Genomic DNA, 20,562 nt, shown 5'->3' on the forward strand with positions numbered 1-20,562 from the left:
AACCCCTTGTCCCCCATGCAGGCTGGGATAGCCAGAATGCGGAGCCCCAGCCGACTGGGGCTTCGCACCCTGAGCTATACCAGCCCGCATGGTCCATGGTATGGGGGGCTCCGGGGGGGCAGGGGCAGCCAAGCCTTCCCCTCCCCCCCCCCCCCCGGAGCCCTTGTCCAATCCATGGACAAGAGGCTCTTCCCCACCTCCGGTGCCCCAGGAGGATGTGGGGGCGACGACTCCCTGGGGGGGGTTCATGGTGGCATCTGGGAGTCCCCTTTAAGAAGGGGACCCCAGATGCCCACCCCCCTCCCAGGAGAAATGAGTATAGGGGTACAGTACCCTTTACCTATTTCCACAAAAGGTTAAATGAAATAAAAACACAACCACGAGAAAAGTATTTTATTATTCTAAATTAACCATAAATACTTACCTGTACCTTTAAAAAAGTTTTCCCATGCCAATATCCACAGTAAACGATCCAACGAACTGTATCCTCTTATGTTGCGATCTTCAATTAAGTTGATTGAAGATCTCCGCCGTCCCCCACATAGCAGAGAATGCGTCCTTTTGGACGCATAGCTGCCGGCTCCTGCTGTCTCTCCCCACCTCCTCACCTGTCACTCTCACCTAGCCTGGCACCCATGGGTGCGCTGGGTGCCAGGCTAGGTGAGGGTGACAGGTGCAGGCTGGTGGGGAGAGACAGCAGGGAGCCGGCAGCTTCACGTCCTGCTCAGGACGCATTCTCTGCTATAGTAACAGTTCTTGAATCATCCGGTTCTTTTTAATGAATCGGTTCTTTTTTTATGAATCGGCTCATTTTACTTTGAAACTTTAAAATTGATTTTCTCAAAAAGTATAAGGTCTTTTTGAAAAAAAAAAAATTCCTCTTGTTCCCACTATTCCTCTTAACATTCCCAACAATTTCGGGGTGTTTCTACTATGTAAGGGGACTTTGCTATTAACCGTTAAAGTCGGCGGCCATTAAAGTCTATGGGGCGAATCGAACTTCCGCAAAAGTTCGCCTGGTGCAGGCGAACGCGAACCCCCAAAGTTCGCCTGGAACCGTTCACCGGCCAACCGTTCGCTACACCTCTACTCTCAGGCTGCTGTCTGGGTGTCACCTTGGACTCTGACCTCTCCTTCATCCCCCACATCCAAAACGTCACCAGAGTCTGCAATTTCCACCTCCGTAATATCTCTAAGATTCATCCCTTCTTAACCTCGGACACGTCCAAGCTGCTCATCCATGCCCTCATCATCTCCCACCTTGATAACTGTAACTCCCTCCTTTCTGGCCTCCCCTTGAAATGCATTGCCCCCTTTAATCAGTGATGATCGCGGCTGCAAGACTCATCCATTCTTTGCAGTGCTCCGCATCCACATCTCTCCTCTGTAAATCCCTGCACTGGCTCCCTATCCATTTCAGGATAAGTTTCAAGATTCTATGCCTGGCATATAAATCTGTGCACAAAAACCTGCCCTACCTACATCTGAGAACAAACACAGACCGAAAAAAGATACCAGGGAATAAAAGTTCAAACACATATGTCAGAATGACATGCCCTATAGGTATTATCTCAGGTGTTATATACCTGTTGATTGTCTTAAGTAATATTACTAAAAAACTATAACACAGTATAAATGTTAGTCGTGCAGTGATCAACCAAGATTTGGTATATAGGGTCACGCACTGCGGGGGTTCTGGCTGATCCCCCTCCACTCAATTATAGTATATGAGTGGGGTGTAGCTATCCCACAGGTTGACTCAAAAGGTCACTGCTAAGGATGGTAAGGACCTGAGTGTGGTCGCATATTGTGATATTATAAATCACCTCTGCTAACCCCTCGTTTGTGGAGATCCTATACACACCCTCAAAAGGGAGGCTATTTACAAAAGTGCTAGAAAATGTGCATAGTGCTGTACATAAAAACCCTAATGAGATCACATTTCACCACAAAGGCTGCTTCAGAAGGTGCTATACATATGTTACATTTGTGCTATACATCATACACATCACCACAGAATTAAAATCACAAAATGCCCCCCATATCTATGCCCCAGTCAGAGCTAGATGCGCCGTGTTCAGCAGCCATATTTATACTAAGGAGGCAGGAAAAGTAGGAGATCACCCCTCTCAGCCACGCCCATCACCACAAATAGGGGTAAAAAGTACTCCTCGTCAGGATATACATAGTATCAATATTGAGGGACATTGCCCCTCTCCACCCTCATCACATCACCGCCAAAATCCTGGTCCGGGGGGGTCTGTAAGATACTGAAAGATGCTGTGGATAAGGGATGTTTGGATGCAGTAGACTACACTCACTTGGAGACCTCCACAAAATTCCCGAGATTGGCTGTATTCTATGCTTTGCCAAAAATACACAAAGAAAAACTGCCACCCCCTGGTAGGCCCATAGTGTCAGGCTGTGGTAATCTGACAGACGAAACTAGTAGATATGTGGATACATTTCTAAGACCCTTTGTCGAGGCCCTGCCTTCCTATCTGAGAGACACCAAAGATTTACTCACCAAAATACAGGACATTGAGGTACCACCGACCACTCTGTTAGCGAGTTTGGACGTCGAGTCCTTATACAGTAATATAGATCATAAACTGGAACTAGCAGCTGTACAGTACTTTCTGAAAACGAGAGGACAACATCTTGAGTCACACAATCGATTACTCATGAGGCTTCTTGAATTTATTTTAACACATAATGTGTTCCTTTTTGGGGGGCGGTTCTACCACCAGCTCAGGGGCAGTGCTATGGGGACGGCTTGCGCCCCCACATATGCTAATCTGTTCCTGGGCTGGTGGGAAGATGTCCATGTTTTCTCCGAGGATCTCACCTTCTTTACTTCTCACATTTTGTATTGGGGGAGATTTATAGACGACGTGATCATCCTGTGGGATGGGCCTAAAGATGTGTTTATTGATTTTGTTGAGATTCTGAATTCCAATCAAATTGGTATGCACTTTACATATGAGATCGATAATGATACTATCAATTTTCTAGATCTTAAAATAACGATTGATAAGTGCAAAATACAGACCGAAATATTTCGTAAACCGACCTCCACAAATTCCCTGTTGAGATGGGAAAGTTCCCACCCAAGTTCACTACGTAAGAGTATCCCAATCGGGCAGTTCCTCCGAGCTAGAAGGAACTGCTCGACACCTGAGGCATTTAACAGAGAATGCACCCTTCTGAGACAGCGTTTCAGGCAAAGAGGTTTTCCAGATCATGTCATTGAACGCGCACATAAGCGTGCACTTGAGACCCCTCGTGAGGTGACTCTGAGTGATACAAATAAAAGACATAGTTATGAACGAAAGGGAAGTTCCAAAGATACTGTGAAGGTACCCCGCCTTATCGGGACCTTTACGGATGATTCACACAGGGTTTTTGAGATCATGCGACACTATTGGCCCATCCTACAAAAGGACAAAGACCTGTCGAGACATCTCCCCGATACCCCAGCCATCACCTATAGACGGTCACCTAATTTACGTGATATACTCGTCCACAGCACGTATTCCCCACCCTCTGCCCCCAGAGAAACTTGGCTTCCACCAAAACCAATGGGGTCGTTCAGGTGCGGCCATTGTAAGGCCTGCAAGCATATGCCAACTCTGAAACAATTTACTGTTCCTACAAGCGGCAGAACCTTTCGCATACAGTCGTTTATTAACTGCGAGAGCAGGGGCGTGGTATATGGGGCAAAATGCCCCTGCAATTTGTGGTATGTGGGCAAAACTACCCGACAGCTTAAGGACCGTGTGTTGGAACATGTTGGTGACATCAAACATCGGAGAGACACATCCATTGCGAGACATATGAACGAATTTCATACTTGTACACGTTTTGATATACAGTTTTGGGGGATACAGACTTGGAGAAGGGACTTCAGGGGGGGTAATTTTGACCAAAGACTCACGCAAATAGAATCCCAGTGGATATTTCGTTTAGACACTATCTCACCGAATGGACTGAACGAAGATTTTAATCTTGCGTGTTTCTTATAGCATTCCCATGTCTAGCAGTTTATACCTTTATACAATTCCCTCCACTGTACCCTGATCTCTTCTATTGTCTCCTAAATCGTGTATTTAGTGATATTGATCGTGATTGATCTATGAGTAAACGTGTACTCCCCCCCCCCCACAGGGCAAAACATAATATATTATGCTCTCTCTGTGCGATCTGCACTTTAACAATGTTTAGGTGTAACAGTCATGTCCCTGCTTGGCTCGCATTATCACCCCATCACCCCCCTCCCCTGTTTTTGACAGGGTCTCCCCCCTTTTCTCATCTTTAAGCCTGATACATCTCTATTGAGAGGTGTTTACGTATCGCCATGGTGATGGGGGCGTACACTAATCGTCCCCACCTCCTTTCATGGGAGATCGATGCATTACAATGAGTGAGTGGGCGGCGCCACCTTTTGACGCACCCTGCCCACCGCGTTTATGCGGAGGTAAATCCGCGTTAGCCGCGTCCGCCTACCGCGTCTATGCGAAGGTATGGCCGCGTTAGTAACGTTAGTAAGCCCATTGTGCGCATGGATCTATACGCGGAAGTGACGCAAGCGGCTCCGTGGAACGCAGTTCCACCTCTTTCCCTATGCGTGGAACGCAGATAGCGTCCACCGCACATTTAGGAATGTGTGAGACCTTCTGGGACCCCCCCGGACCAGGATTTTGGCGGTGATGTGATGAGGGTGGAGAGGGGCAATGTCCCCCAATATTGATACTATGTATATCCTGACGAGGAGTACTTTTTAACCCTATTTGTGGTGATGGGCGTGGCTGAGAGGGGTGATCTCCTCCTTTTCCTGCCTCCTTAGTATAAATATGGCTGCTGAACACGGCGCATCTAGCTCTGACTGGGGCATAGATATGGGGGGCATTTTGTGATTTTAATTCTGTGGTGATGTGTATGATGTATAGCACAAATGTAACATATGTATAGCACCTTCTGAAGAAGCCTTTGTGGTGAAATGTGATCTCATTAGGGTTTTTATGTACAGCACTATGCACATTTTCTAGCACTTTTGTAAATAGCCTCCCTTTTGAGGGTGTGTATAGGATCTCCACAAACGAGGGGTTAGCAGAGGTGATTTATAATATCACAATATGCGACCACACTCAGGTCCTTACCATCCTTAGCAGTGACCTTTTGAGTCAACCTGTGGGATAGCTACACCCCACTCATATACTATAATTGAGTGGAGGGGGATCAGCCAGGACCCCCGCAGTGCGTGACCCTATATACCAAATCTTGGTTGATCACTGCACGACTAACATTTATACTGTGTTATAGTTTTTTAGTAATATTACTTAAGACAATCAACAGGTATATAACACCTGAGATAATACCTATAGGGCATGTCATTCTGACATATGTGTTTGAACTTTTATTCCCTGGTATCTTTTTTCGGTCTGTGTTTGTTCTCTATTGTATAATTGGTGTACCGAACACCTTTTTTTGATCTAAGTGGAATGGCCTATCTATCTGAAGGATTGCCATCCATCGATACATTTACTAAGGAGGCTAGGGATACATTTAATGCGGAAAACACAGAGAGTGATACGGATAGGGAATCTGGAACCAATGATACAGATATTGAACCTGTATTATGTGTTCCTACCTACATCTCAGAGCTTGTTCACAAGGTCGTCCCCTCCGATCCTCCAATGACCTATGCCTCACCGCCCCATGAATTTCCCACTCCCATTCCCGCCTGCAGGATTTCTCAAGAGCCGCCCCCACCCTCTGGAATGACCTTCCACCGCCCATCAGACTTGCTCCCTCTTTCAACACATTCAAGCAAGCCCTCAAAACCCCCCTCTTTAAGATGGCCTACCCACCCCCTACCACACAGTAACTCTCTACTGAATATGTATTTCACAGCCCCACCTACTGTTTCCACCCTACCCCTTTAGATTGTAAGCCTCTAGCAGGGTCCTCCCTTACCTAGTGTAATCTACAGGATCGTGTGCTCTTTTCCTATGACATCCTGTACTTGCATTACTGGGCCTACCTAACCAGCCCAAATCACATGATCATGTATTTTGTACCGTTTGCCTTGTATAACTCTGTTCTATGTTATATAACCTTTTTATGTCTGTCATCCTTGTATCATTGTATATATTTATTGTCCAGCATTGCGTAATATGTTGGCGCTTTATAAATACAATAAATAATAATAATAATAATAATACAACCTAACTGTCCCTGCGTACTCCTGTCCCTGTGTCCTTGGGCTTTTTGCTACTGCGCATGTGCGCAGCCCGGACAGCCGTTGGGACAGGAGGACGGGGCCAGTTAGCAAGGCAGGCATATGCACGGGCGGATGGGTGTGCGCGTGGCGGGTATGCACGCATGCGCACTGACATGCAGCAGTGGCGGAGTTAAGATACAGACCTAGAGCCCGTTTTTAAACGGGTTAAGGTCGCTAGTAGTATATAATTTCCTTACTGCAACTTTTCACTGAATGTAGAGCAGCAGTAGAGAATAATAAACATAATCTAAATGTAAAATCTTACCAATGTGACTCGTATGTCTCGGCTGAACAACACACCTAGAATGAAAAAAACAAAACAGCTAAAATGATTCAAAAGAAAGTTTCCAATAAAATATATAAGCATTAACCATAGAAGAATTGAAAGCACTCTCTATGTTGTTTAAAGTGACCCTGAGAAGAACAACATAAAAGATTTACACATACATGGGGCTTCCTCCAACCCCCTCAGCAGCGATTGCTCCTATGCCATCTTCCTCCGCCTCTTCCTTCTCCCATTACAAGCCCCGTAAGTTCGGCCAGAAAAGTATACAACGATGCTGGCTGCGCTAACACCCCCCTACACAGACACGCACACACCTGTTTGCAGACTATTCTGGTAGTTGGACTGAGCAACTGCTTTTCACAAAGTGGTTTTGAAATAAAGAAAACCCTGAGAATCCCCCATCAGGGATGGTCGTAGTCAGTAAACTTCGCTACGGTAGAAATACGCGTAGTTTTCCGCAACTACGCGTAGAGCAAATACGCTTGGGGTAAACCAACTACGTTACAAAATGCACTACGACAGTCCATTTTGAACTTCGCATTTTCGCGTAGGGCACTGTAGTTCTATGCGTATAGTCATGTGCTCATGCGGAATTCTGGTCGCATGAGCTCAATAAACTTTACACGTACTTTAACATGGCCAAGCGGAATTATTGACGTTACGTGATCGCGCATGCGTACTTTCAACCCGTAGCCGTAAAACTACGCGTACGGCAAATACAAGAAGTAGAGGAAGTAATCAACTAGTGTGTTCACAATGTGCGACTGTACGCACTGGACATCTGCCTGGCTGAGTCTGAGTGACACTGACAAAGATGCCTCCTAAAATGCCACCGGGGATGAAAACAATGGTCATTGAGGTAAGCAATCTTCTATTTTCAGTTAACAAAATGCATTTTTTGGGGCTTACTTTTTCTGACTGCTTTACTTTAATATTTAATGCTCCCACATGGCGATTATTTTCTGGTGAATGCTGCGCACATAACAATTGTTTTCTGGTGAATGCTGCGCACATAACGATTGTTTTCTGGTGAATGTTGCGCACATAACGATCGTTTTCTGGTGAATGCTGCGCACGTAGCGATTATTTTCTGGTGAATGATGCGTACGTACATAACGATTGTTTTCTGGTGAATGCTGCGCACATAATGATTATATTCCGGGGAATGCTGCGCACATAGCAATTATTTTGCGGTGAATGCTGTGCAAGTAGCGATTATTTTCTGGTGAATGCTGCGCACATAATTGTCTTCTGGTGAATGCTGCGCACATAACAATTGTTTTCTGGTGAATGTTGCGCACAACGATCGTTTTCTGGTGAATGCTGCGCACGTAGCGAATATTTTCTGGTGAATGATGTGTACGTACATAACGATTGTTTTCTGGTGAATGCTGCGCACATAATGATTATATTCCAGGGAATGCTGCGCACATAGCGATTATTTTGCGCTAGATGCTGTGCAAGTAACGATTATTTTCTGGTGAATGCTGCGCACATAACGATTGTTTTCTGGTGAATGCTGCGCACATAACGATTGTTTTCTGGTGAATGTTGCGCACATAACGATCGTTTTCTGGTAAATGCTGCGCACGTAGCGATTATTTTCTGGTGAATGATGCGTACGTACATGACGATTGTTTTCTGGTGAATGCTGCGCACATAATGATTATATTCCGGGGAATGCTGCGCACATAGCGATTATTTTGCAGGGAATGCTGTGCAAGTAGCGATTATTTTCTGGTGAATGCTGCGCACATAACGATCGTTTTCTGGTGAATTCTGCGCACGTAGCGATTATTTTCTGGTGAATGATGCGTACGTACATAACGATTGTTTTCTGGTGAATGCTGCGCACATAATGATTATATTCCGGGGAATGCTGCGCACATAGCGATTATTTTGCGGTGAATGCTGTGCAAGTAGCGATTATTTTCTGATGAATGCTGTGCACATAACAATCGTTTTCTGGTGAATGCTGCACACGTAACGATTATATTCCGGGGAATGCTGCGCACATAGCTATTATTTTGCGTTGAATGCTGCGCAAGTAGCGATTATTTTCTGGTGAATGCTGCGCACATAACGATCATTTTCTGGTGAATGCTGCGCACATAACAATTATTTTCAGGTGAATGCTGCACACATAATAATTATTTTCTGGTGAATGCTGCGCACATAAGGATTGTTTTCTGGTGAATGCTGCGCACATAATGATTATTTTCTGGTGAATGCTGCGCACATAACAATTATTATCTGGTGAATACTACCCACATAGCGATTATTTTCCTTCCCACTGGCATCTTGCTACTAATTGCCCTATTTCCTCTGGATGCTGCGTATGTTTGCAAACTGAACGTGGCACCCATGCTGCTGCAAAGCTGAACTGATATATCCATGCCATGCACAGCTATAAGGATTCAGATATGTGTGTGCTTCGGGTGTTGCGGAGGCGGGGGGAGGAGGGGTTGGGGGGCAGTTGTTGCCAGGAGGGGGGGGGGCCACATCCAGAATCCGCATCGAGGCCCGGAGGTTTGTAGCTACGCCACTGGAAACGAGCATGCAGCTAATCCAGTCAGACTTCAGAGCACTTGATCCGCATGCTTGCTCACGATCTATGGCTAATGCCAGGCATACACGGTACGTTTTTCTCCGCAGATCAAGACTCTGGCTTGATTCCGGCTCTTCCGGCGCGCCCCTCCGATCTTCTCTGTCAGTCAAATCACACATGAAATGATGTAGTTATTATGGCTAGCAATATCTGTCAGCAGTTATAGGTGGCACTTATATCCTCTTGTAGTCATCCTTGATCCCTAGTATCTGTCTGCAGTCATAGTTGGTCGGTTTCCACAATTTTTTTAACACTGTCATTATGAATAATATTATAATCTTTTACATTATGCTGCAAGTAAGAAGATTCTTAATTAATGTATAATACAGTGGTCATTAATACAGTAATTTTTCTTTTTCAGGAGTTCACCAGAGGCCGATATGACCTCTCCGACCCTGCAGCTAAAAAAGCTGTTGTGAAGAGGGTGCAGGGGCTTCTTAGGACCGACTACCGCAGGGTCCTAACCCCGAAGCAGGTCCAGGTCTTGTGGAGTGACCTTAAACGGAGGGACCTGGACCTGGTGAAGCGAGTGGCTGCAGAGATGAGGTGTAATGGCCCATACTCACAGGCAACTTTTTTGCATGTCGCAAGCACACGGGAGCGTGCTTGCGACATGCTGGCGACAGCTAGTAGCCAGGTCCCTCCGCATACACACGGCGGAGGGACCTGGCAACTGATGCGACAGAAGCTGTCGCCGTTGTCCCTCCCCCCGCCGGAAGCGCCGTTTATTTACTATCATGTTGCTGTCGCTAGTCCGCGTACTCACGCGGACTAGCGACAGTTGCGGCGGAGGTGCGGCGGCGACTGTTGCCATGCGATTGAAACTTTCAATCGCATGGCGACATGAGCGACGGGCGACAGTTCGGGGTGCGCGCGCGTGCAACGGCCCATACTCACGGGCGACCTGTCGCCGCAACACGCGCGCGCCGCGTGTTGAGGCGACAAAAGTCCCTCGTGAGTATGGGCCATAAGTCAGCAAACTATTTGTTTATGTATGTCTATCTTGGGTTTTATATGCTGTATGTATTTTTCCTAAAAAAAATCCATGGGCTGAATACTATAGAGTTGTGCAGTATGTACAGTTAAAGTATATATCCGTAAGGTATTCACAGTGCATCACTTTTCCTACTTTTTGTTAGGGGCTTGTTCCAAAATTGGTTGCTCCTGTATGGGCATAGTGATATTTGTGCAATATGTGCTGATTATACTGCATTCATGCAAATAAAATAATTTTTAAAAAAATGGGCCCCTAGGCTTAACATTGGTTTTTGATAACCACTGATGATCCCTTTTTTTTTTTTTTAGAAAAATTTGATAGGTGCTGTCGTCCATCTGGATGCTAGATCATGTCCAGGACCTAGGCAAGTGCCTTGGTTTGCCTTGTGGATGATCTGGCTCTGGTGCACAGCCAATTTTTTAAGATCTCTCCAGAGCTATTCAATTGTATTGAAGTCTACGCTCTTGCTGGGTCACTCAAGGACATACATAGAGTTGTCTCGAAGCCACTCCATTGATATCTTGGCTGTGTGCTCAGGGTCTTATTCCTACTACAAGGTGAACCATTGCCCCAGTCTGCGTTCCGAATGCTCTCTTTAAAGCCTATCCTAGTTTTATTTTACTGTATTGAAGAGTCATATTCTTTCATGTCCAATAAATAAATAAAAGGTATAAGAATATGATTTTTTGTTCTGTGTTTAAATAGAGTAAGGTCCTTATCAAAGTTCACTTGAAAATAGAAATAAAAGTAGTTGTAGTTCAAACAAATAAGTTATTACTTTTTATCCATATTATAATATATTTTGATCACAAATTCACAATCTATTATTCATTACTCCTTATTACAGCTGCAAGTGGTACCCGGGGAACCTCTGCACCCAGGCCTTCTTCCTCAAGGTCCTCCTCGCCTGGCCCCAGCCATCACAGCCAAAGGGCCCACAACAGGAGAGCCAGCACACCGCTATATGGTAAAATGCTCTTACTGTATGATTAACATTGCATGCTATGGGAAATCAAGTAAATGCTATGTTATATGTATTACATTACAGGTTCTTATTTTTAGGGATGATCAATGAGATTGAAATATGCACAAGTTGATGGTGTACTGAGTTAACCTATTTTCCCCATTTCTACAGTTCCTTTATCGACATACATGTGGCACAGGCACCAGGGCGAGGAGGAACCGGCGCATCCAGGGCAGGACAATCAAGGTCCTCAAGGCCCAGGTGCTGGAGCTGCGGGAAAATTTGGCCCGAGTCCAGGAGGAGATCCGACAGCTCAAGGGCACAGGGGGTAGAACGGAATGTTAAATCTCTCTTACTTTTGATGTGTGCTGAACAGCAAGGCTGTTATTCCCAAGCTCTTAAAAGGACGAGAGGCCGCATACCATACTGCAAAGCATTCTGGGACTACTTCTCCCCACCTTGGGTCCTCCCCTCGGCTGCTAGTAAGAAGTTACAGGCTCAAGTTACAGCAGCGTGTAATGCAGTGCAGCTCACAGCACTGAAAAATCACAGGGCAGAGTATACTGCATGAGTCCGCTATTGTTCCTAGCCACATGGCTAATTAATATTCACTGCACAGTAGTGTTGTCCATCTTTTTTGTGAGTGGAATAATCAGGAAGCAGGGAGAACATGACGACACAATTGGCTTCATAGGAGACAGACAAACATGGAACCTGCCATGAGCTGTCAGGAGCATCATTCTCTGCAAATACTATATAAAAATTCTTTGAAATCCAAACGTGGACAGTGAAATGCATATGTAATGTAAGTACAGCCAATATTTAGCTACTGATATATGTGTTTTTTTTCTCTGAGACCTTTTACCTAACAGCTCCTCTTTAAAGAACAAGCAGCACCCATGCTAACCTAGAAATAAATAACACATATATAAGTAGATAAATACTACTTCTACTTGCATAACAGATGTATTGTGCTATCCACGTACTGATTCCTGTGAATTTTATAAAGGAAAAGCAGAAATCCTATTCTAGGCAGTGGCCATCTTGCCAAGCTAATGCTGACATCATATCCTCCCTGACTCTTGTTCCCCCCTCCCTTCTCTTTCTCTTGCTCATTGTGTATCCATTAGCTGCCATCCTCCCAGAGTCTTCAGACACTACCACTGAGGTGTATACTAGGAACTACACTGCCTTATCCTCCAATCGCTGAGTCACCTCAGACTTGCTTGTAAACACAAGTGAGCAGAGGTGTTTCAGATAAGCAGCTAGGCAGGGAAATAAATGGAAGAGGAGTAATAGATTATAGATAAAAATAACTCCCAGTATTCAACTGTTTGGCACTAGGGCCAGTACTTCTAAAGTATGTGATAACTACAAACCATAACAGCAGAAAAGGTTTTGCAAGTTTTGAATGCAGGATTAGCATCTTTATCACTTAAAGAGCAACTCCAGTGCAAATAATAAGTAATTCATAGGTAGCCAGAACTTTCCTTCCTCCCCCAGTAACTCATGGGTAGCCAGACCTCTCCCCTCTCCCCCCAGTAACTCATGGGTAGCCGGACCTCTCCCCTCTCCCCCCAGTAATTCATAGGTAGCCAGACCTCTTCCCCCAGTAATTCATAGGTAGCCAGACCTCTCCCCTCTCCCCCCAGTAATTCTTAGGTTGCCAGACCTCTTCCCCCAGTAATTCATAGGTAGCCAGACCTCTTCCCCCAATAATTCATAGGTAGCCAGACCTCTCCCCTCTCCCCCCAGTAATGCATAGGTAGCCAGACCTCTCCCCCCAGTAAATCATGGGTAGCCAGACCTCTCCCCTCTCCCCCAGTAATTCATAGGTAGCCAGACCTCTCAACTCTCCCCCCACTAACTCATGGATAGCCAGACCTCTTCCCCCAGTAATTCATAGGTAGCCAGACCTCTTCCCCCAGTAATTCATAGGTAGCCAGACCTCTCCCCTCTCCCCCCAGTAATTCATAGGTAGCCAGATCTCTCCCCTCTCCTCCCAGTAATTCATAGGTAGCCAGACATCTTCCCCCAGTAATTCATAGGTTGCCAGACCTCTCCCCCCAGTAATTCATAGTTAGGCAGCCCCCCCCCCCTTTTAAATATATAAGTAGCAAAATAAGTTGAATTAATAAGAATGTGGGGTGCACCCTAATAGCGGGGACACCGATAAAAATAACAGTAACATCTATTTTTTTTTCTTCAGTGCTACCTGACACTGGGAACACTGCTGTCTGTCAGGAACAGAAGGAAATAAATTAATGAAAATGTATGGCGCACCTTAAAGGTGGGGACACCAATAAACAAAAAAGCAATTTTTTATTTTGGGTCCTCCCTGACAGTGGGAACACTGCTATATATTAAGAACAGAAGGAGGTAAATGAATGAAAAGGTATGGTGCACCCTAAAGGTGGGGACACCAATAAACATAACAGCAACAGGTTTTTTTTTTTTTGTTTTTTTCTTTTGGGGGGGGGGGGGGGGGGGGGGGGGGGTGCACCCTGACAGTGGGAACGCTGCTATCTATCATCAACAAAAGAAGGTACATCAATAAAAAGGTGAGGTGCACCCCAATGGTGGGAACACACCAATACACATAAAAGCAAGGGTTTTTTTTTTTTTTTTTTTTGCTCCCTGACAGTGGGAACACTGCTATCTATCAGGAACAGAAGGAGGTAAATAAATGAAAATGTATGGTGCACAATAAAGGTGGGGACACCAATACACATAACCGCAACAATTTTTTATTTATTTATTTATTTTTGGCAGTGCATCCTAACATTGGAAACGCCACTAAACATAACAGCAGCAGCAGGTTTTGGGTAATATGTTAAATAAGTAGTCACCTTGTCTTGTACCTATGAGAGGAGCAGGGGCTCAGTCAAGATGACCATCACCCTCAATAAAGTACATTTTGGCAGTAAGTAGGCAAAAGTACACCTTGTCTTGTACCTATGAGAGGAGCAGCGGCTCAGTCAAGATGACCATCACCCTCAAAAGTACATTTTGGCAGTAAGTAGGCAAAAGTACGCCTTGTCTTGTACCTATGAGAGGAGCAGGGGCTCAGTCAAGATGACCATCACCCTCAATAAAAGTACATTTTGGCAGTAAGTAGGCAAACTATTAAGGGATCACTGGTTGACTCAGTAAAGTACTTCCAAACTGGGGCCTTCCTCCGAGAAGTGTTTATTCCTGAGGTTGCAGTTTTACCACTTCCTATTCGGCACATAGGAGTTTCAGCTGGAGGCTGTGACTGTAACTCCTGCCTTCCTTGAACTGCACTAGCAGAGGAGCTCATGTTGCCACTAGGCCCCCTGGTGTGCCAATGTCCAAGCTGCCTCCTCTGCCAGCTTGCCTCTGATTCATCTGAGCTGGCATCATCATGCTCAGGCTCATAGGTGTCATCCATGTCATCGTCATCATAATCATCACTGTGGCTGCCTCCCTCATAGCCCACCTCCTCAATGTTCTCATCCTGACCCTCCACTGCTTGAATGTCAATTTCTGGCACCCCCCCCCCCCCCCCCTCAACAACATTATCATCATCCAAAAGAAAACTCTGGGCATCATGCGACATATCGATGTCTGACTGCTGCAGAGCCTTATCAACAAGTTCTGAAATTGTGTCATCAAAGGGAATGACATATGGGTTAAGGGCAGCTTTTGGAGGAGGCATGGAAGTGCTGGTGGTACTGCTGCTACTTTGTAACTCAGCTTGTGAGGACTGACTAATAGGGCTGTCTCCTGACACCCAGTTCACAATGGCTTCAGTGTGGCTCTGCACAATAGCCCGTGGTTTCTGTGACGTGAAATATGATCGTATCAGACTGGACCCCCTTTTGGGATTTGATGCATCACTGCCTGATACTGAGTGTCCACTACCTGTGGCTGAGTGGCTAGTACTTGCTGCTAATTGGCTTCTGCCTGCCGAAGTCTGTCCCCGGACTGCTGTGGACTGACCCCTGCCTGGTGCAGAGTGTCCCCTGCCAGCTGCTGACTTTGCTGGTGGACCCTTGCCTGCACTGTCTCGACCACGGCGAGCTTCACCTCTGCCGGACATTGTTTATTTTTCTCAAATTTTTAATAGAAGTATAGTGGAAGGGGAACAATGTCAAATCAATTTTGCTGAATAAAGTGAGATAAAAGAAAGAATGAATAAAGGAAAGGAATGAATACAATAATACAGTGAAATTAAAATAAGGAAAAAAATGAAAAGGATGAGATGACTATTTATGTTTCTTTCCACACAGTTCCTTTCTGTAACTAAATCCACTCTCCTCTCCTCTACACATCACAGCATGGAACTATATAGCTTGCACACAGTCGTCTGTAGCTGCCTAACACTAAGTCACAGCAGGGATGCTCAAATTCGGCTTCGGGAGATATCCGGATTTTTGCTATCCGGATATCTCCCAGTAATGCTGTGCGGGCTGGGCGGGGGGGTCAAGCTTACCTCTCTGACGTCTTCTTCGGTCGTCCCTCGGCGCCTCCCACGATGCGCTCCATGCGCGTCACGTGATTACAAACACTTCCTCCTTCAACCCGGAAGAAGGAAGTGTTTGTAATCAGGTGACCGCCGATTGGAGCGCTTCGTGGGATGCGCCGAGGGACGACCGAAGAAGACGTCAGAGAGGTAAGCTTGACCCCCCCCCCCCCCGCCCAGCCCGCACAGCATTACTGGGAGAAATCCGGATAGCAAAAATCCGGATATCTCCCGAAGCCGAATTTGAGCATCCCGGGGTCACAGAAATCCTTACACAAAGTAGTACTAGTAGCTAGCTAGGCTAGCAAAAACAGAGATTAACAATAAGGAAAAGAACAGAATGAATAAAGGAAAGGAATGAATACAATAATACAGTGACATTAAAATAAGGAAAACAAATGAAAAAAGGATGAGAGGACTACAGATCACAGCATGGAACTATATACCTTGCACACAGTCCTCCTCCTATCTTCTGTAGCTGCCTAACACTAAATCACAGAAATCCTTACACTAAATAGTAGTACTAGTAGCTAGCTAGCCAAAACACAGATTAGCAATAAGGAAAATAACAAAAGAATGCAAGGAATGTGTATGTGTATGTCACTGGCTGCAGCCTGTGTATGCTGTTTCTTCTCAGAGTCCTCACAAAGCCAGCACACAGCACAATAACACCCAGAGCTGTTGGAACAAAGCTTTTATACTGAGGGGTGGGATACATTTCTATTGGTTGCTAAGGGTGTAGCAGCCACCAAAAGTTTTACCTGATTGGCCAAATAGTCTGTTTGTGAAACTACGCGTATGAAAATACGCGGAAGCGTAAGCTACGCCTATTGCGGTAGCTACGAATGTATTGTTAACTACGTGAGAGTGTAAACTTCAAAATACGCGTAGTGTACGCCTGGCTGCGTATAAATACGCATTGAAACTACGCATACGAAGCTACGCAAATTACGCAATTGCGTGCGTATATAACGTCAGTGGTGCTCATCTGAGCTAGGATATCCGAGGTACTCGGATATCCTAGCTTTTTTTTCACTATTCGAGCTCGAATACCGAACTCGAATAGTATTAACTATCCGGGCTGTGCTATCCGAGCGCACCCGGATAGCAAGCAGATATCCAGAGATATCCTAGCTATCCGAGCTTGGATAGCGTCACGAGCTCGGATAGCGTCACGACAGACGTCACCTCGAGTCCTCACAAGCGAATCAGAGGGCTCCCAGCCCTCTGACTGCAGCCAATCACAGAGGGGGAGCCTGGCCAAGCCCCCCTCTGTAAATACCGGACGCCATCTTGCCTCACTCGTCCTGCTTGCGACTTACTGACTGATAGTACTGAGAGAGTGCTCCAGTGCTTTTTGTCTGTGTGCAAGTGCATTTCTATTGTTCTAAACCAGAGGTGCCCACAATTTTTTGCCTTGTGAGCTACTTTAAAAAAGTATCAAGTCAAAGTGATCTACCTATGTACAATTGTAGGGGCAGACTTGTATATACAGAATGTAAAATTAAGTGGGGTCAGGATCTACCATGAAGGCCTTCGCGATCTACTGGTAGATCGCGATCTGCCAAATTGGCACCCCTGTTCTAAACAAAGTATTTTTACACTCCAACACTTGATATTCAACTGTATTGCTTTGTATTGTAGATAGATTGTATTTTAGGCAGTTTAGTTTGTGTGATTAGGGACTAGGGAGGGTGACTGTCACTGGTGCTGCTGCAGGCCTGCAGCCAGCAGTTAGGCCCTGTGCCTAGGCAAGGCAGCCTGCCCTGCACTGTGCTCTAGTCTTTAGGATGATGATGACAGGGTGAAGGACAGAGACTGGGTGGCAGATCCTGGGGATGTCATCAGCTCTGAGGAGGAGGATGCGTCTGTGGGCCTTGCTAGAAGGATCAGCATCGCAAGCATGGGCAGGATCACAAGTGGGCGGGGTATGCAGGCCACACAGCGTGCTGATCAGGAGACGAGTTCTGCCAGTGCCACCACCAGACGCACCACCAGCCGCACCAAGTGCATTTCTATTGTTCTAAACCAGAGGTGCCCACACTTTTTCGCCTTGTGAGCTACTTTAAAAAAGTATCAAGTCAAAGTGATCTACCTATGTACAATTGTAGGAGCAGACTTGTATATACAGAATGTAAAATTAAGTGGGGTCGGGATCTACCATGAAGGCCTTCGCGATCTACTGGTAGATCGCGATCTGCCTAATGGGCACCCCTGTTCTAAACCAAGTGTTTTTACACTCCAACACTTGATATTCAACTGTATTGCTTTGTATTGTAGATAGATTGTATTTTAGGCAGTTTAGTTTGTGTGATTAGGGACTAGGGAGGGAGACTGTCACTGGTGCTGCTGCAGGCCTGCAGCCAGCAGCTAGGCCCTGTGCCTAGGCAAGGCAGCCTGCCCTGCACTGTGCTCTAGTCTCTAGGATGATGATGACAGGGTGAAGGACAGAGACTGGGTGGCAGATCCTGGGGATGTCATCAGCTCTGAGGAGGAGGAGGAGGAAGCGTCTGTGGGCCTTGCTAGAAGGATCAGCATCGCAGGCATGGGCAGGATCACAAGTGGTCGGGGTATGCAGGCCACACAGCGTGCTGATCAGGAGACGAGTTCTGCCAGTGCCACCACCAGCCGCACCAAGAACCCCCCCCAACCACCACGGGGAGACCAGCGGCAGCAGCACCTTCCAGCCGAAGGGGCAACTTCACCTCCCCAATATGGAATTTTTTTACCCTGCCATATGTGGAGTGCAAGTATGCCACCTGCAACCAGTGCTGCAAGCAGCTCAGCAGAGGGAAGGAGCCCTCTGCGTTTGGCACAACCTCTCTGGTCAACCATCTTTGCAGGGAAACACTTTCACGAGCATGAGGAGTTTGTGAAGTTGAAGGAAGCTGGCAGTGGCAGACCCGCCACCACTGCGAAGCCGTCGGCAGCAGCCACCCGCCCTCCTCCACCTCCTCCAGCAGCACCAGCAGGAGTGCGTCAGCAACGCACTGCTCCTCCTCCCTCCGCAACTCCTGCCGCCGACACTGAGGCCTGTTCTGGCAGCCAGTCCTCAGTGGCCTCCTCTGCTCCCTCCACTGATTCCCGTGCCAGCCAAAGTCGTCGCCAGACCCTGCTTAGTGACACCTTCCAGGGGGTGGTAAGGGTTCTGCCTCCCAGCAGCCGTCGCGTGCATCAGCTGAACGGCTTGCTGGCATGGCCATGTGCTTCCAACTCCTGCCTTATTTCCTTGTGCAGGAGGGGAGCAACATGCGTGCGCTCCTGACGTGTGCAGCCCCCGATTGGCCAATCCCCAGCCGACATTATTTTGCACGCACGGCCATCCCTGCACTTCAACGCTCTGTGATGGCCAATGTCGGGAGAGGGCTGGAGCACGCGGTGGGTCAACGGGTCCACGTCACCATGGACTCGTGGAGCAGCCGGTTTGGGACAGGCCGCTATCTGTCCTTCACCGCGCATTGGGTCAGCTTGGTGGAAGGGGGTGAGGAGGGGGGAGCAGCATCGGGCACTGTCAGAGCAGCAGCACCAACAACGCAGTGGGTGGTGCCACCATGCAGTGTCAGCGGAACAGCAGCAGGTGTCTCTGATCCGCTTCCATCCTCCGGTACATCAGCCCAACCCCCCCGCCTCAGCAACAGCGTGAAGCCCCGCCACTGCCAAGCGCTGCTGGAATTGGTCAGCCTGGGGAAGTCCAAACTGACGGCGAACCACGTCCTGGCCAAACTCTGAGAGCAGGAGAGGAATTGGCTGAGCCCCAGAGGCCTCAGAGTCGGAGAGGTAGTGTCCGACAATGGGGCAAACCTGGTTGCTGCCATCAGCAGGGGAGACCTGACCCACATCCCCTGCCTGGCGCACGTCCTGAACCTGGAAGTCCAAAATTTCCTGCGGACCTACCAGGGGATGGACCGACTCCTTGAGGCAGCAAGGAAGGTCGTGCGTCATTTCCGGCTCTCGCCTGCAGCCGTAGCGAGCCTGGAAGAGGTGCAGAAGGAGCTGCACCCGCCACAGCACCGGCTCATGATCGATGTTCCAACTCGCTGGAACTCCACCCTGGCGATGTTGGAGCATCTGGTTGAACAGAGGCAGGCTGTCAGCCAGTACCTTGCACGTGCAACAGTTGCCTCCATCACTGCAACTGGGCGTGCCGCCACCAACCTCCCATCCATTATCTCCACAGAGGACTGGGGGCACATGCAGCAGGTGTGCTCAGTCCTGGCACCCTTCCTGCAGGCCACCAACATGGTCAGCAGGGACCATGCAATGGTGTGCGAGTGGGTCCCCTTGGTGTGTGTGCTGGACAAGGCCCTGTATGCACTGCTGGAAGAGGGAGCGGCAGCCTTGGACCAGCAGGAGCTGCAGGCAGCTTCACAGGTCACTTCTGAGGAGGAGGAGGGCTTGGAGTTGATGGAGGTCCCTGACCTTGCTGCTGATGAGGGGGAGCAGCAGAGCGCAGCTGGACTGGTGCGGGGGTGGAGAGAGGATGAGGTGGAGGGGGCAGAGGAAGAGGAGGACAGCACTGTCGGCTCTGGGGCTGCCGATGATGTGCCAACAGACGTGGCCAGACTCTTCCCAATGGCAGCGCACATGCTGTGGTGCCTGCGCAAGGACCCAAGGGTGATCCAGATGAAGCAGAGGGAGGACATCTGGATCTGCATGATGCTGGACCCACGTCTGAAGGGGAAGCTCAGCCAGTTCCTGCCTGCAGGAGGAGACCGTGCGCAACAAATGAGGGATTTGCAGCTGTCCCTTGTTGAGCGCTTGGAGAAAGCCTTCCCTCAGACATCCACCCCCACTATCCAGCCAGCACAGAGGCAGCAGCAGGTGCCTGCATCCACCAGCAGCAAGCGCACACGCACCACAGACCTGCTGTCTCTGACCCAAGAGCTCTACATGAGTGTAGAGCTGCCAAGGACTAGAGAGGAGGTGCCTGCAGCAGCA

The 20,562-nt window shown here is 47.6% G+C and overlaps 1 protein-coding gene across 2 annotated transcripts in view; it reads right to left on the bottom strand.

Moving 5' to 3' along the window:
• The window catches only part of SERHL2 (serine hydrolase like 2), a 1,569,464-nt gene that overhangs the window by 276,833 nt on the left and 1,272,069 nt on the right, over nt 1–20,562 (bottom strand). For both annotated transcript variants that reach the window (XM_068240234.1, XM_068240233.1), the window contains exon 10: nt 6,549–6,583. In XM_068240234.1, coding sequence (XP_068096335.1) covers nt 6,549–6,583 — 35 coding nt within the window. The remainder of the gene's footprint in view (nt 1–6,548; nt 6,584–20,562) is intronic.

Source organism: Hyperolius riggenbachi, chromosome 6 (assembly GCF_040937935.1).
Source record: "Hyperolius riggenbachi isolate aHypRig1 chromosome 6, aHypRig1.pri, whole genome shotgun sequence".
Lineage (NCBI taxonomy): Eukaryota > Metazoa > Chordata > Amphibia > Anura > Hyperoliidae > Hyperolius > Hyperolius riggenbachi.